This window comes from Sturnus vulgaris, chromosome 5 (genome assembly GCF_052056855.1).
Source record: "Sturnus vulgaris isolate bStuVul1 chromosome 5, bStuVul1.hap1, whole genome shotgun sequence".
NCBI classification, from domain to species: Eukaryota; Metazoa; Chordata; class Aves; order Passeriformes; family Sturnidae; genus Sturnus; species Sturnus vulgaris.
This window is the reverse complement of record NC_142247.1, coordinates 65,009,240-65,027,148: the sequence shown is the minus strand read 5'-3', so window position 1 is coordinate 65,027,148 and position 17,909 is coordinate 65,009,240. Positions and strand designations below refer to the sequence as shown.

The window sequence follows — 17,909 nt, the reverse complement described above, 5'->3', positions numbered from 1 at the left end:
CTTAAAAGAAGTGGTCTTCTGCTATTTTTATACACCACTCTAGTGAAATTTCACTGCTAGATGTCAAGATGCATTTGACTATCTTATTCTTCTAATAGTTTTTCTTCATGCCTTTATCTACAGCTGTCTCTATCATACTCCCTTGTCTACTGAAACATTTTTGGCAGTATCAAGCTGTCATAATATTGCCCAGCTTCTCAAATCTGATTGCACAGATCCTAGAAATATACTCTAGCTTGGCAACTGAAATTCCTTCCTCCTTCTCTCTCCCCATAAATGTGGAAATTCTGCTTCTCTACCTTCTGATGTGAATCTGCTACACTCTTTTTTGCAGTGTATAGGGAGCTGACAACTTGCAGCCAATTAATTTGTACACCCCTACTCCATCATATGAAGTGTGTAAGGTATTTCACACAAATAATATTTCATGCCTCATGGATGGGACTCAGTGCTCCAGTCAGAGAAGACAATTTTATGCTCCCTGCGTTCTTCATTGTGTCTGTATTTGATGTGTTCTCTGGTACTCAGGTACTCCTCCAGCAATGCCTTTGGACCTGTGGTTCATTTTTCCCTTTGACTGCACATGTAAGCTTTCTTTTCATTTGGTACCAATGGTCTTGCTAGTTCTAGTTAGAATTACGGATATTAGACACAAAGCTGAGGTGACACTAGTAAATTTTCAGACAGCTGCAAACTAGTACTTGACATCATCCCCCTGCAACTTCTGGAGGCTGTACATTCACCTGAGCGCATATCAAGCTATACCACTTTTCGAGAAGTTTAAATGTATGGGATTTAGATTATTTATTTATTTTCTTATTTAGTTATTTATTCTTCAGCCATGAATTTCAGTAGTGTATAGAGCTCCAGGTTTTCTGTGATTTGTTTTCAGGATGGAAGCAAAAAGTGACAATATCTGTATGCTTGACTACTTCTGAAGGATTTTAGATACTTTCTAACACTTAACTGAGAATCCTAATACAGTGTATTTGAAAGACTCTTTCAGCTCCCTTTTAGGCCTTGAAGTACAGCCACTATGCCACTTTTTCCTTATCTTTTTGTTAATTTGCTAGGAAAAAATAGAAGAGAAGAGCTATTTCTAGTTCATGTTTTAGGGAAGGGCTGCTTTTATATAATGGAGAAATGTTACTGTGACAAATGTTCTTTGAGTTTTATCCTTTCTTACTTTTCTTATATGACACTCTTGTCAGTGACAGGTGATTGCACGTGACACAGATATCAAAAGCACATGTGGGATGCATTTATTTAGGGCATCCCAATTTCAGTTTTTCCTGTTAAAATAAATGTAATTAGTTATGTCAGAAAGCATTAACTTTACCTACAATACTGTAATCTCAAGTACTCTAGCTCACATTTTATTTGCCATTGATTTCTGATCTTATTTAGACCAGTGGCTTGATATGCTTTGGAACTAGGAGAGTAAAAGTTCTCTGTAGAGAATTAACCTTATTTTTTGCTTCTTTCATTTAAGTAAACAGCAGGAATAAAGGTTGTCTTGAATGACAAAGAATGATTTTTATTATAGCTATTAATAGATACTGAAAACCTTTAAAGCTCTGTCTTTTAAATACATGGAAGTTGATAATATTTTTCTTTTATTAGGTTACTTTGTAGCCAACATGCCAGCCTTTGGATATGAAGTCATACTGTTAGAAAAACTGATTAAGAAGGTCTGAAATAGAATTACATTTCATGTGAATAAAGCAGAAATGTCTTGAAATGCATTCGAAAAGCAGTCAAAGTATGGAAAGTAATTTTTTGCTTACTGTTTAATTAAAGTTGAGTTTTCTCATCTACAGCTGAATTAGAAAAAAATAAATGTAGCTTTTTCGGTTGCTGTTAATTGTTTATAAAGTGGAAGACAATGATTTAGGTGTTACTTTGAACTGTTGTCCAGAGTGTAATAATATTAGCTTTTTGAAAAATTGTGCTAATTCCCAATTGTCTTAAATTATATATATATTTAGGGAAGTAGTTTTATATGAAGACTGCTTTTGGCAAGTATCACGTGTCAGCAGACCTCTGCTATACCCTTCTTCCATATGAATATGACTCAAATGCTTCCTTAGATGACAAAAGTGAAACTGTCCCCAGAGAGTAGCTGAGGAGTACAGCATACAAATTCTGTATGAACATAGGAGACCAATTATAAGCACAGTCTTTCTGTGTCCTGATATGCTTCAGATATCCTCATTAACAGAGCACAGATCACATTACCATTATGTGGCACAGCAGATGTCAGAGTAAAGAGAAGCTGTGACTCTGCAGTGTGAGTACCTAAAACAAACCAACCTGCACATCAGCAAAAAAAAAACCAAACCTATATTTGGTCACTATATTAAAAAAAAAAAAAAAAAAAAGCGTATAAAATTCTGGTTACACTTATGCTGGAGATTATGATCTTTATATAATGGAATACAGCAAAGCTTAGGAAAAAAAGTCCTTATTTCACATAGGGAAGTATGAATTAATATGGAAACTTTTGTGCTTTAGTGTTAGTGATCACAATATTTTTAAAAGCAAATAAATTTACTTGAAAAAGGAAGCATTAAAACTTGTGGTTACAATTTAAATCAGAAAAATTAGGAATGTCTTTGGTTCAGTCTAAGACATTGTTTTATGGTTGGGACTCTCTTATCCAAACTGACATGCCTCAGCTTCATCAAATCTAGATCAGCTTTTATGGTGATAATTATTATCAGAAAAATCATATAGGAAATAACTTGATAAATAACATGTAAAAGGGTAGTGAGCCCCTATTAACTCCTCCTGTGTCCCACTGGAATTATGGAAATAAGACAAAGAAAATAAATCCAAATGTGTTTATATGAGAGTTATGGTCTTGCTATCTTTAGCACATCTGTGCTCACTTATGGGTTACTGACCTTCCAATTTCCAATTGTTAGTTGAAATCACACTCTGTTTGGCACACTGGATGGTCTTTTTATATAATTGGGTACAATTATTGAATAGGGTAGTTCAGGGGTATTTGGATAATTCATTACCAAGATTCCTGTGAAAATATAAAAAATGCTATGCATGTAAAGACACTAGAATCAAGATAGAAGAGATTTGGTTTAATATAGAATGTAACAGCTTACTGAGATGAGAATGTAATCCTTTAGACTTTGTCAGTCTCTATTAAACCCGTACTGAAATAACAGTATCAGTCTTGCATTGACACTTCAGACACCAATATATGAGTCTTACAAAATCTCTTCTTCATCTTGTAATTCATATCCAATTCATAATCAACTATGGAGGAAAACTATTTGTTATCTCAGACACATATATGAAAACTATGTATTAAACCACTTTTACGCATACTTGTGGCTTTTATGCTGTTCATGAAAGAACAGGTTTGAATATTTGGATAATATTTTACAATCAGGACTTGAAGGTCATTGTGCATTCTGTGTTGTTCTTTGTAAGCTTGATATTGATATATTTTCCCATGGTACTTATTTTCTTAAAACAACCTGAAAATCCTTGGATTTTGCATTTTATAAATTTTGTGGGGCTACTGATATCTATTAACTCTTAAGATTGCACATTCTATAATAGATTAATATATCAAGAAGTAGTTTAATATTATTTTCAAATAAAACATTTAAAGGAAAATGGGAAGCACAAAAATATTTCGTTGTACTGAATATAAATTTAATTGGGCCATTTGCTGACAGAATCCTGTGCTGGCAAGGAGGAGATAAAAATATGACATATACGTAAAAAAATGAAGGCTGGAAGATGAATAGGCCTTCTAGGGAGTTGATCTTTATAGATCAGATAAAGATTCTTGCAGTCTGTGCCACATCAAAGGCTGCCTTTCAGAGATAGTAACGTGAACTTGGAAACTGGGGACAAGACCTTTGAAAATAGAGGGTTTTGAGATTGACAAGCAGCGGGGCTTTGGATCTTTTTTAGTTGTTATTTTGCTTTTCTATTGTCTGTGTGTTTGTCTGTGTATAATCTTTTATAATCCCTTTAAAAGTTAAAGAAAGATTCATAGGCTGGTGGAGTGAATTAAGACTTGCACTTTATCTAGCTTTTCAATAGCTGTTTTCCTTTAAAGATAACCTTTTTTTTTGAAAGGTACAAGGAAATCTAGTGCAAGGCACCTTTTGAGTCCTTTCAAAATTTGATTAAAAGTACTTATTGTGAGCAGTGACTGATTTTCAAGGGATAATTATTTTTTTATTGATGAGCTAATTATTCTGGAAATTCCTTAAAATAATGCACGATACAGCCTAGTAAAAGATGAAAAAAAAAAAAAGAGAAAGCAGTTCTCATTAATAATTAAAAAAACCCAACAACAACAACAAAAAAGATAGAAGTAATTTTTTAAGCTAGGAAAATTTAATAAACAAATTGTATGTTTAATCAAGGTGTTTCCAAGCACCATAAATTTGACATCAGACACTGGCTAAATCTGACATCAGCTCCTCTGATCCCTTACTTAAAAAGCACCATCACACAGTTGTCATGCATCCTCCAAAAGTACATGGATAGATGCTACAGCATTCTGTTAGCCTTTGCAGCCCTCACTCTATGGTCGTGGTTTCTCAATTTATTTACTACTTCAGGGTAAATCTGTTGTCTCCATCCGACTGCACGAAGTAAGGTTCTTTAAATATATTGAAGTAAGCCAGAACACTTCTGTTACATGTTAGTTTTGTTTCTTTTTCCATTTTTAGTGTTGTTTTGCTTTTCCTACTCTGTATGCAAGAAGGTGCTGTTAAACAGAGCTTTGTTCAAGGCGTGAAAATATCTTACAGCTTTCATGTTTGTTCCACAGCAAATGGGGCTTGGAGGAAGAAGTTTTTAATACACAAGAATATTGTTTTAAACCATTTATTCTTGTTTTCTTACACATAAAATAAAATATATGTCAGGATTTTAGTATTTGCTGTAGAAACCTGTAGGGAGCTGCAGTGGGTCATGGTGTTAAAGAAGCTGTTGCCTTATTAAACCCTCATTGTAATGAGAGGGAAAATGGGAAGAGCCAGGTGTCAGCTGGCTCTTGGGCAGCTTCTCTGTCAGCATTCTCCAGAGACTCTTCCATCAAAACAGGGAAGGCCAGACCTGACATTTGCATACCTCGAGAAGAAGCAGACATGATTTCTTTGAGACATGAAAAATTAGTCTCTCCTTGTGTCTCAAATAAAAGGCACAGGTAACTTGAGTTTGCTTAACTGCCCAGCTATTTTTGGTTGAGGAGTGTTGACACAGGGTGATATGAAGTACATTCTAAATATACATTCCAGCTAAAGTATTGGATACATTGCAGATCAAATTTTTTAACATGGAATAAATAACTGGAACAACAACAAAAAAAATATTGATTTTTGGACAGTAGAGAAAAATGCAAAGATTCTTCAGGTAAGCAGTGATGAAGAAATCAGAAAGGTGTCCTAGCCAGTTGCTCGAGCCTGCATACATGTTCCTGTCTTGTTGTCATGTGTACTTCCATTATGGTGTTGGGTTTGAGGTTTTAGGTGTCGATAAACAACGGTTTTCTCATTGGTTACTACTCTTAAACAGTTTTCTTGGACTTTTGTATGAGCTTGATTACCTTTAACAGAGCTCTATACACATGCCCTGAATGCCAGCCTCTTATTTTGGAGGCTATTTTAAGGTGTAAACCATTGTAGAATATTGCATGTAGGGTTATTTTAGAAAGTTGCTTGGGCAGTTAGGATGGGTTCTAACTGAAACCTGACTGAAAAATTCCAACAATTTTGTGAAAGATATTCTTTTTTTCCCCTTCATTTGAGACAAGAGAAAGCAACCCAAACCGACATTTTTAAAAAATCTGCTTTAAGCATTTTCATTTTACAGTGCAGATGAGCTAAGAAATTTACCATTTGAACTGAGGAATTTCAAGCATGGCTTCAGTTCTTTCCATGGAAAATTCTTAGTAATGTTAATGATGAGTATATATTTCTCTCCCTAACCCATCTATCATTTTATGCATTTGGGTTCTGCTGTCTTTTGTGGTTCTCAGAGTACCTTAAGGCAATGGAGCAGAATATGAAGGAAATCTGAGGGCAGTGTTAACTGCAGCTATTTACACATGTATTAAGTGTTATATCTTGCTTTGCTACAATCTTGTGACATATGACTTAATAATCTCGAATATATCAGAGGATACTCAAATTTAGATGCAGAATGGGCAAGATTAATTGAATAAATTAGATGGACAAAGTGGTTCTAGTATATTACCAAAAAAAATAAAAATGCTGTAGACGTTTGTCCAGTGCAGTCAAGAGAGAGTTGGGCTGTGCTTTTTTCCAATATAATGTATGAAATGATATCATAGTTTTTCTGTGGTTAATGTGGTACTTGGTTACTATGGATACCTCCCATGGGCAGTGCCTGTAAGGTGCTGGTAGCTTTCAGTTAGCTAAGAATCATCTGAATTGACAATTAAATAATTTGAATAGGGACACATTTTGTGGCAGTACAGGACACAGGTTTGTTGACTTTTCTTTCTGGTTTTAAAGAATCATTTCAAACCTAAAAATAAGGAAAAAGATCCTAAGTTCTGATTTTTGAAATGTATCACTCACTTTGGTAACTGCTAGAGCAGGAGAGGGGTTGCCCTCAGGGGATGAGGTTGCACAGGCAGTTGCAATCTGGAACAGGTCTGAGGTCAGGATCATGTCTGGAACTCCAGCTTTCATGGGCTTTCTAGTCATATTCCTTTTGCTGTTAACAATAACTGACAAGGTGACTCAGTTGAAAGTGTAACTTGTACACCAGTTCATTTTGTGTAGGGATTGGTCTGAATACTAAAAGGGTCAACAGACTTGTTGTTACACAGTAAGCATTTTTTTCATCCCTGTTTATCTGGTGGACATAGGCTGTGCCTGCTAGAAAGGGACCATGACTCCCTAAAAACAGGTGCTGAAATTTTTATTGGACTGTAAAACAATTGAGTTCGAAAAGTCATTCAACAATTAGGACATGGCTGAGTCCACATGAACTACATTCACATCAGGTAGCTGCTTCTTCAGAGTGAGCTGGCTTGCTTTAGGGATGGCTGGATCTGTGGGATGGGGGATCCGTGTGCAGCTTAGCTGGAGAGCATGCATTACCTTGGCAACTTCTATATACAAAATTGTAGCAAACTTCTAAGAACTGTGTCCAAACAGATTTTTTTCAAAGCCTTCAAATTTTGTGTGAGGAGGAACACCTCATCCAGTCTAATGGATGTATCTGTACAAGAGATGGATTTGAAAGAGCAGATTCCTGTACATTGTGCTTTGCTTCCTGTGGGGCTAAGTGAAAAAACTCTGGATTTCATTAAAGTATTAAACATGAAGAAAATGCCCTCTAAGAGCATGCCTGTAACTTTCCAGCTGCTAATTCAATCCATGGGATCAGACTCCAACTAGTCCCAAATTACTGACATTTTATGTGTCCCTAATAATCACAGGGCTGTCAGTACTTTCTATAATTGAAGCTACGTGATATCATAGAGAAATAAATGCCCATAACATGGTGTTTTAATATTTTAAAATGTACTTGTCATAAGATGGTAGATCAAATTAATGCACATAAGACAAGGTAGTGTGTGTAAGGAGAAAGTGTTTTCAGTAGGATATTGATAGATTTTAAATTTAACTAGAACTACTTAAATTATGTTGGAGGGATGGTTAAGTTTCCTAATGCATTACAGTACTTAAATATCAAATAATACAGAAAATAGCATTTTTTAGATGAGATGGTTCACCTTTACTTAAATATACATAATTTTCAAGTAACTGCAAAAAATTAGATATCTAACATTTATAAAGAGAAAACATGTATATGAAAAAAGTAAAAGAGAAAGATTTTTCTATGTGAAGAATCAGTAAAGACTAAAATGTATGTCCTCTCTCTCTTTGTTCTTCAGCGCCTTGCTAAAGAAGCAGAGAAGTACCAAGCATCACACCAGTGGAGGGATGAGTTTGGGGTAAGCTTCACTTTTTCTCCTTTGAGCCGTCTTGGATTTTTCCTCTTTGAAATGTTAACTGCAGTCTTACAAATACATTGTTTATGTATCTACTACAGAAGGGGTTACTGATTATAAATAGACAGTTTATTTAATTCACTAAAAACAGAGTCTCAGTCAGGGTGTCTAGAGAATAAAGTGAACTTTTCCCTTCAGAAGCTCATAGGGAGGTTCACAGACCCAGGATGTAGCTCTGAGTTGTACACAAGACATCTGTTTGTTTTGACAGACAAGGAGTGATTACAGAGAAGATATTTGAGTGATGGTTGCTGTCAGTTAAAAGTGTGCTTATCCCAAGCACTGAAATAGAATCATAGAAAAGATTTTTACAAGTTGTCTTTTTTTTGTGTAAAGGGGAAAAAAAACCCCAAAACACAAACAAAAAACCAACCAAACAAAAAATACACAAGAATTTGGTTATCTGCATGACTTGGGAGGCATAGACCATTTTTCAGAATACCTTTCCATATTTTAATAACTGCATCTCTTGATTCAATATTCTAGTACTGCTGAAAGAGCCTCTGACCTGGTCAAACAGCATTAGATTATCTTCTTTAGTTATTTGAGGCTTTACTGAAAAATGACATGATTTTAAAATGTACAATATTGATTTTTTATTACCAAATTAATATTGTGCTGCATGATTATAAGCCTCCTAATTTTAAGTTATAGTTCCAGGCTGAGTGTCAAAGTTATTTATTATGCCTTTATTCCATGTTCCTTCAGAAATAAAAACAGATGGTACTTTTTACATGATGCTGCTACAAACCTGGACTGTGTTTGCACATCACGAGAATCACAGTGGCACACAGTTAAATCACAGTGATTTTCTAAGAATGCAGTTGTGGTTTAACCCCAGCTGACAAGTAAGCATTACACAGGCACTGGCTCACTCCCACTAAATTGGAGTGGAGGAGAAAATTGCAAGAGTAAATATGAGAAAACTCATGGGTTGATACAAAGACAGTTTTATAAGAAAAGCAAAAGTTCCATGCAGAAGCAAAGCAAAACAAGGAATTCCTTCACCACTTCCCATGGGTGGGCAGGTGTTCATCCATGCCCAGGATAACAGGGGTCCTTTTCCTTCGTGATGGCTTGTGAAGACAAACACCATCACTCCAAAAGTCCACCCCTTTCCTTCTTCTTCCCCCAGTGTTGTACCCTGAGCACAGTGCTGTGGTATGGAAGATCCCTTGGGTAAGTTGAGGTCAGCTGTGTACCCTCAGCCTCCCCACTGGTGAGGGAGTGTGAAAAGCAGAGAAGCCCTCAGCTGTGCAAAAGCACTGCTCAGCAATAAAACAACCACACCAGAATTATCAACATTGTTCCCAGACAAATCCAAAATATATCGTATGCTAGCTACAATGAAGAAAAATAGTTCTAACCCAGTCAAAACCAGCAGAAATGTCCATTCTGATCCAGCTTTACTCAGGCACTTGGAGATCTGAAAACAGACAAAAAAGCTCCTAAGGTCAGGCCGTGTAATTCAGACAGGAGTGACTGACTTCAGGAATACAGAGAGTCTGGACACAGCCTGAAAGCTTTTAAGTGTGCTCTCTGCCCAGACACAGCTTCCAGTACACTGTAAAACACAGAATGCATATTCCATGGAGATGCTATCACAGGAATGCTGCAGTGACCTTTTCTGCTAATCTGTCTCTTGTGACTAGAAAACAAAACCTGCAGGCTTCGTGGACTCAGTGCAGAACTGTGTGAATACAGTCAGAGTCTCATTCTAGTAATTTTGCTTCTGCATTATATTCTGGCATCATGTCAACACCACCTCAGCTTTTGTTTTTCTTTTTACCCTTTTTTTTCACTGTAGAAGTCAGTCATGCCAAAGAGGCTTCAGGTTTTATCTGAGTTCATTGCCAAGGAGACATCTCAAAATGATTTGAAACTATGATTTTATATTAATGTTGTGCTTCAGACAAAGACTATGGTCAGTATTGAAAAGAAAACGCAGTTGGATTTATAATAAAGTAACTTCAAACTGAGATTGTACTTTACTGTTTTGAATTTGGATCAGAACAGTGTGCACCATATAATAACCTTGACATTAGGTTATGCAATTAAATTTCAAATAAATGTATTAAGCCTCTTATAATTTAATTTGTTCCATTTTTGCCAGAAGTAATCTTTCTTCTCTTCTGGCCTACATTTTAGAAAATGCCTGCTCAAATTAGTTTGCACACAGATCTTTCTGATAAACTTAATTTTCAGGAAGACTCATTCTCCTAATGTCTGTGATGGAAAATAGAAGTTAGACTGTAAAACTTTCTGCAGTTAAAGGTTCTTAAAGTACTTCTGATAGCATTATGAATGGTCTATATCATGCTGCATGAGGTTCATTTCTCATCCAGGATTTGGGTTTGGGTGATGAAAGCCCTTCCAGCAGCATTGCACATGAGTCACTGTAGAATGGAACTCATGGGACAAGCTATTTCTGCTTCTAATGAGCTTGTGATCAGAAATGTCCTTGACAGTCAGATTGCATCCAAATAATAGCCTATGGAGTTTTTAGGAGAAAATACCACAAGCATTCCTTCTGGGGAAGTGTATATGGGCCGATTTGAGTGGAACATATGCAAAAAAGAAAGGGCAAAGAAGGCTGACTGTGAGACAAAGGTCTGTACACAGCTACCAGGGATGTGTCATTCAAAAGACCACCAGGGTGCCCGTTCTAACACCTTATTCTAAATATGAGTGGGTTTCGCACAGTTCACAGCAAAAGAAATGTGCAAGCATTAAAGATTTTATTTTCAGGTTAATGTCACAGTATAATAAAAACTCAGCATTTTAGGTATGGTCTTTTGAAATAAGCCACTACTGGGAAAAAAGCTCAGATTTACTCTCCTAGACTTTTTGCTTTTTTTTCACCTAATAATTTAGTGTAAAGACTGTCCAAATTGACTAAAGAACAAAATTTGCTTGTCCTTTAGAAAAATAGGAGACTAAACTATTTACAGATATACAGATCCACATCTAATAAAATCCCTTTTCTGTACTATTTCTAATTGAATCAGATTATAATTTCGTCCAATATTTTAGGTACTATAGTATATTAAATTCCAGTTACGTCAAGCAGGCCAAAGAATGAAAAACAAAACAAAAAACTTAAATTTTGGGTCTTTTATAAATCACAGAATCACAGCATGTTTTGGATTGGAAGGGACCTTAAAGCTCATCTTATTCTGACCCCCCTGCCATGGGCAGGAACACCTTCCATGAGACCAGATGGCTCAAAGACCCATCCAGCCTGGCCTTAAACACTTCCAGGGAACTTCTCTGGGACACCTGTGGTGGTGCCTCACTACCTTCACAGGAAAGAATTTCTTCCTAATGCCTAATCTAAACCCACCTTTCAGTTTCATAGAATCACAGACTATGCTGAGTTTGAAGGGACCCTTTAGGATCATCAAGTCCAACTTGTCCCTGCACAGGACATCCAAGAGTCACACCCTGTGCCTGAGAGCATTGTCAAACACTGCTTGAACTCTGTCAGGCTGGGGAGCCTGTTCCAATGCCCAACCACTCTCTGGGGGAAAAAACTGTTCCTAATATCCAACATAAACCTCCCCCAACTCAGCTTCAGGCTTTTTCCTTGGGTCCTGTCGCTGGTCACAAGAGTGAAGAGATCAGTGCCTGTCCCTCTGCTGCCCCTCATGAGGTTGTTGAAGAAAACACTGAGGAATCTCTAATACAGCAATGTCTTTTTTATATTGTGGTACCTAAAACTGCCCCCAGCACTGGAGATGAGGCTGCCCCAGCTCAGAGCAGAGCAGGACAATCCCTCCCTTGCCTGGCTGGTGATGCTGTTCCTGAATCCCCCAGGACAGGGCTGGCCCTCCTGGCTGCCAGGGCACTGCTGGCTCATGTTCAACTTGCCACTGACCAGGACCCCCAGGTCCCTTTGCCCAGCACTGCTCTCCAGCCTCCCATTCCCCAGTCTGTGCACACAACCAGGGTTGCCCCATCCCAGGTGCAGACTCCAGCACTTGCCCTTGTTAACCTTGATCAGGTTGGTGATTGCTCATCCCTCCAATGTGTCGAGGTGTCTCTGCAGGACCTTTCTGCCTTTGAGGGAGTAGGCAGTTCTTCCCAGTTTAGTATCATCAGCAAACTAACTTAGTATTCCTCAAGTCCTGCATCCAAGACATTAGTGAAGGTGTTGAAGAGAACCAGGCTGAGGATGGAGCCCAGTGGAACTCCACCAGTGGCAGGGCCCCAGCCTGATGTCCCCCCATTCCCTGTAACTTTTGTGTCTGGCCTGTGAGCCTATTGCTCATATACTATGTAACTTGGTTATCCAGCTGTGAGCTGGACATTTTGAAAATCTAAAATTATTTAAGAGCATGCAACTTATATATTATATTTTATATTATGTTATTTTTAGATAAGTGACAGAAAAAAATCTTAATGGATATGGGTATTTTTCACTGATAATTAAATATCAAAATAACTTTGTAAATTACTAATTAATTTACTATAGGTACAAAGTTACTCAAAGCAATATTAATTAAGAATACCAAATATCTTCTAAGTAAAAAAGGGAACCAAAAAATACTGGATTGTGATGTGTTATTACCTGATGAAGCACAAAGTTGGTTAAAATAGTTGAACTGCAGTTTACTTGTATGGCCCAAAAATAATACTTACCTGCTAAAAAACTATTTAGTCCTAAGAGAATATTTCTGAAGTTTATGAAGGCAAAGAAAAAGTGCTTAGCTTCAGGAAGATAAAGAAATCCCACTCTCTGTTTCCTTCTCTATTGATACTGCCCAATTCCCCAGCTGCTTGTACAGCTGGAGGAATTAAGCCTGCTTGAATATTTTAGATTAAAGCAGTTACAACTCAGAGGTACAAACCAATATGTCTAAATGAAACAGCCTTGTCAGTTTGAAATTTCTTGTACACTACAGATTGAAAGGGGGATGGTTTTGACACTTGTAATCGTCCAATTATTTTTCTGGCATAGAGACTCATCAAAAAAATGTATGCATACTGAAAGAAGGAAGGGAGAATTCTGTATGAAGTAATTGCTGTTATTCCCCAAATGAATCTTCTACAATTACATTTGATACCACACTTGATTGCCTTGCAATGGTTGGTTAACTGAAGCAATTTTGTTTCCACTTGGGTTGCTGTATTAATTGTACTTACACATGTATAAACATAAGGGATATCTCATTGGTATTTTAAAAGGGGAGTCTGTGTGGATGGTCTATTAACATTCACTTATTTATATGGAGACTGAAACTCAGACTTTTAAGAATTTCTATCATATAAAAATGTCACATGAAAAATTCTTTCAATATGCTTTATCTTTTAACCAGTAGTGTTGTTTTCTATTCTTCTGTGTAAATGATGTTTTTATACATCTTGGGCATTTTGAGACAGCATTTTATCCGATGATAGTATGTAGGCTGGTGTTCATATACCAGTTGGACTTAGAAATAATGACAAAAGGTCATGGGAATATTACTTTGGAATTATGATTTGTTTGCTTATCTTTTTCTAGTAGAAATTTTGGCTGCATAAAACTGTAGTGAAAAGTTGCTCAGCAGAGAAACAGAAGATGAAAAGGATAGCTAAGATAAAACAAGTTTCCTATCACCAGAGTTGATCCAAGTGGTGACCTGCAAGTGCAGAGCAGTAGTAGGTGTCTCTGTTATATCTTGCAGTTTGAAGATTTTCAAGACTGTCTCTAGTTTATTGTGGATGTTAGAACAATGCTAAAATACTGTATCTTAAAAGCCTCAACTGGAAAACAAACTAACCATGAACCTTTCAGCTTTGGCATGGTTTCATTATAAAGATGCAGTTTGCTAAACATATGTCGTCTCTTGAAAGAAGGAAAACTCTATGAAGAAAACAAACTAGAATCCTTTTTCTCTCATCTCCTCAGAGAGACAATACAGTTCTCTCATGGCTTGTACTTCTGATAATTCTCTTTCGTGCAAAGAGCATCTGTGAGAAATGACACAGTTGACATTTGGCACCAGACCTGTAGTACATGGAACTGGTCCTCAAAGGTGTAAAGTAGGTGTGGGATCCTTTCCTGGTAAGTCATATGTACTTTATAATTTTGTGAAAGTTATAATAACACTCAACACAGGCAAAGTGTCAAAGCTGTCTACATCTTCACACAGTGCTTTGATGCAAAGCTCAGTGAAATAAATCTTCCATCAATTTTGATTCATTTTGGATAATGCCTCACATTTCTAAAGTCCCTGTGACTTGAAAAAGAAACATCCAAATGATCAATTTAAATTGACAGATTTAAATTGACAGATGGTCAGTGTTCTAGGGAGGATAATATTTTATTCTCTGAAGGGCTGTGTGCCACCTCTTCTGTGACCTGTAGCTTTCATTTGTGTATAATTTAAATTAAACGTTCCCTATCTCACTGGAAAGAATGAAATACAATTTTTCTGCCAGTGATTGCACTTGGACATCTTTCTACCCAGGGAATGAAGTTCTGTGTAGGTGCACTGGGAGTAGTAAGAAGGTGAGGTAAAGAGGAAATTAAGGATAAATCATATTTACTGAAATAAACGGGTGGGTAGGTTTAAAAGTTGTTCTGATGTTCACTTGATGTTTATCAAATCTCTTCTACATTGTGAATGTTGCAGGAACAAGCATTTTTGCAGTTCACTATAATGTTTGTCAAAGTGAGACAGGAGGCACAATAGTTACAGCCTTTAGGACACACTGACTTCATCTCGCCAGGATCTCCATCATTAGTAAGCAGAGTTTCATCTAAGTGTAGAAATCCACTGTGAACATGTGCATGCTGAAGCCTCTTTGGAGATGTGGCATAAGCCTCACCAGGTTAGTGCAGAATGAAATGTCTGGCATTCCCTCCTGGGAACAAGATCCCTCTATTTACCTGTCTGTTCCCAACATCCTGCCCCCAATACTTGGATTCTTATTTCAGAAAGTCTCAGTGTGTCTTCTGGTTTATAAATATCTAGCAGCACTAGTTAGATAAAAGAAAAACATCTTAAAGGCAATTAAAAAAAAATCCAAGTCATTAGAAATCTTTTTAACAGTACTGTTGCTGGCTACTGTGCCTGGAGTTTTATAACTTCCGAGAGTCTCTCAGGTGAGTTTTTCAGTCTAGAAATCATTGATTTTCCTCTAAAATATGTGCTGCCACAGGACAGCTTTTCCGTATTGTTCCAGTACAAATCTGATATGCTCCTGTAGGAGAATTACACCAATGAGTGTTAGTCTGATTACTCATACTGGTAATCCTTGTTTGTTTTTTTTTTCATTTTCACACTTTAGATTTACTTTTAAACCGATTAGAAAGTTGATGAGGAAGACAGTGGTAGCAGTACAATCAGAATTAAGATTACATATAAACAGGGATTTTAAATGTGTAGCTATAGAGGAGCTAGCTTATTTTTTGGTCTTTAGATACTGGTTATTTACCATCTCTTAATATGCTTGCCTTCAGTAAAGGAGTGTAACTTTATAATATAAATCGTTTCAAAGATCGCATCTGTGCAGTGAAGTGCTTCACTGATTGGAAACTTGCCAAAAAAGCTTTTAGAGTAAAGCAAAGAAACACCTTCAATCATTGTTGAGGGCTTTCAAGCATTCCATTTCATCTGAAAAATCAAATATGTTAAAGACATCTAATACACTTTTTACTTATTGACCAGGCAACTCATTTTAAAAAAGTGCAGCTTCTGAAAGAGGTGGAGGGAAGGATCTAGGTAAGAAGAAAGAAAGAAAGGTGTGATTTCTATTATTAAGCTGCCATACGTATGCATTATCACCTTCATTTTGAATGAGGCTTTAATGTGCTTTCAGAACAAACACCTTATTAAAAGCAAGATATACTATTGTACTCAATATATTAACACCCTGTAGGGTCTTCAGTTTAAAACTGAGAAGTACAATATGCTAAGGAAAGCTTTTTCAGGCTGCTATTGTGCACATTTTCTAAGAGTTCATTGAATTTGTGGTACAGATGAAGCTAACTGGTTTTTTGATGTTACCTTTCACCCTCAAATTCAATTTCTCATGTCACTCTGGGAAAAGTAATTCATAGCACTGCTTTACTACTTTTGGTGAACCAGTAAAATCAATTAGGAATGGACTTGAAGTGTGCTGTTTATTCTGTCTGCTAGCTTTTTTGTCAAATATTTTCATTTCAAAACTGACAATATCTTTTTCTTCTGTGATTTGTTCATGCCAGTATAACTAGTATGTGGCTAGTTTCCTCTCTTTCCTAGGAAAACTCATTTAACTGTTGGCTGTCTGATATTATTCTGACACTTTTTACACTGAATTTAGGAAATGAGCCAATGTTTTGGAAAAAGGAGTATTAACGAACTTTGCTGTCAATATTTATGAATTGGAAGAGAGAGGTGTTTTTTTTTGTTTGTTTGTTTGTTTTGTTTTGTTTTTTTTTAATTAAAACTAAAAAAACCCCTGATTGAATGTGCACAGGAAGTTAATCAATAGTATAAGACTCAAATATGGCTTTTCATAACGGAGGCAAACTGCAGAGTTTGAGAAATTCAGAAAATATTACGAAGGTTTGGTTCTTCAGAGAAAGAGTGCCATTCATAAGACCAAATCTTAGAGGTATTTTTAAAGGAAATTGGACCTAAATATTTTTAAAATATTTCCTGCCAGAAAGAGGTGTTATTTCATATTAAAGAATAGAATTTTTCTGAAACTCTGAGATGAATGGTTGGATTTTTGGAGGTGGACATATTTGTTGATTTCTCAACTCCATTTACTTCTACTTTTTTCAAATGACAAACCCGGAGCTATCAGGCCTGATATGTTACTTTCTTGTTTTCTCCCAGGATTCCTGTAAGATACTAGATGAAAATTCAGCTTATCTTTGTCAAAGCTCATTACCTTTAGAAAAGGACCTAACAGGGGAGTTGGAAAGTTTCCACATTTAAAAGTTTGTATACCTCTACAATTCCAAGAAGCCCTGTTCCTAGAAAAGAGGCTTGTGCAGTAGATGTGACCAGAACATGTTGGATGTCTGCACTCTTTTGCAGTTGCAATACTGTAGAAATTTTAATAAGTATTCCCTTTTACAAAGACTTTCAAATGCTCTGGGAGTGCAAGACAATCTTATTAAAAGCTGCATTTTGCTCAAGGGATTTGGGAATTCTTAGCTTTCCATCTCCTGAGCATATTTTAATTCTCATTAGAATTTAAACTAAAGGTGAAAGTGTGTGTCTTTTATGTCCTAAAAATGATGATGTGTGATTGAAATAGTGTCAGATATTTCTGTAGACTTGGCCACAAAGCAAGAGATTTACATAACACAGAGGAGAGAAATTGTTCAAAATTATCCTAACATGTGCTAACCTCTTGCAAAAAAATGCTTAAAAATTCTACCTGATTTGACCCAAAAATTTAGTTGTTAAGCATTTGCTTTCCTTTTCCCCAGTTAATTCTTGCTGTGAGGACATAAGAGCTCTTTAAATAAATACACAAGCAACTATTGGTCTGATTGAAAGGATATTAGAATTTAGCAAGCCTTCTTTGAAGAAATCTGGGCCAGCTCTATGACTGTGATTCATGAGTTCATAGAACACACTATTATTCTGTTTTAATTTTCCCATTCATTTGTTAGTCACAAATTATATTGCACTGAAATACTGTGAATTGTAACTTTCTTGAAAATGTGAGAATCAATATAAAAATTATGAGACCAGATCCTTGCTTTTAAAAATGGGTGAATAATCCCTGTTGAGTTATTAATTCAGGTAGGATTGTCTTATTCCTTTGGGCATTACCACTTCTCAGGAGGGTAACTTCAGTTTTGCATTTCTTAAGAGTTACAAAGGAGTACAGTAAAACTAAGAAAGTTCACTCCGTTGATATTTTTCTGTGCTTGCACAAAATT

At 36.3% G+C, this 17,909-nt stretch overlaps 1 protein-coding gene across 4 annotated transcripts in view; it reads left to right on the top strand.

Moving 5' to 3' along the window:
* The window catches only part of CACNA2D1 (calcium voltage-gated channel auxiliary subunit alpha2delta 1), a 354,960-nt gene that overhangs the window by 157,066 nt on the left and 179,985 nt on the right, over window positions 1-17,909 (top strand). For all 4 annotated transcript variants that reach the window (XM_088165884.1, XM_088165883.1, XM_088165882.1 and 1 more), the window contains exon 4: window positions 7,919-7,978. In XM_088165884.1, coding sequence (XP_088022010.1) covers window positions 7,919-7,978 — 60 coding nt within the window. The remainder of the gene's footprint in view (window positions 1-7,918; window positions 7,979-17,909) is intronic.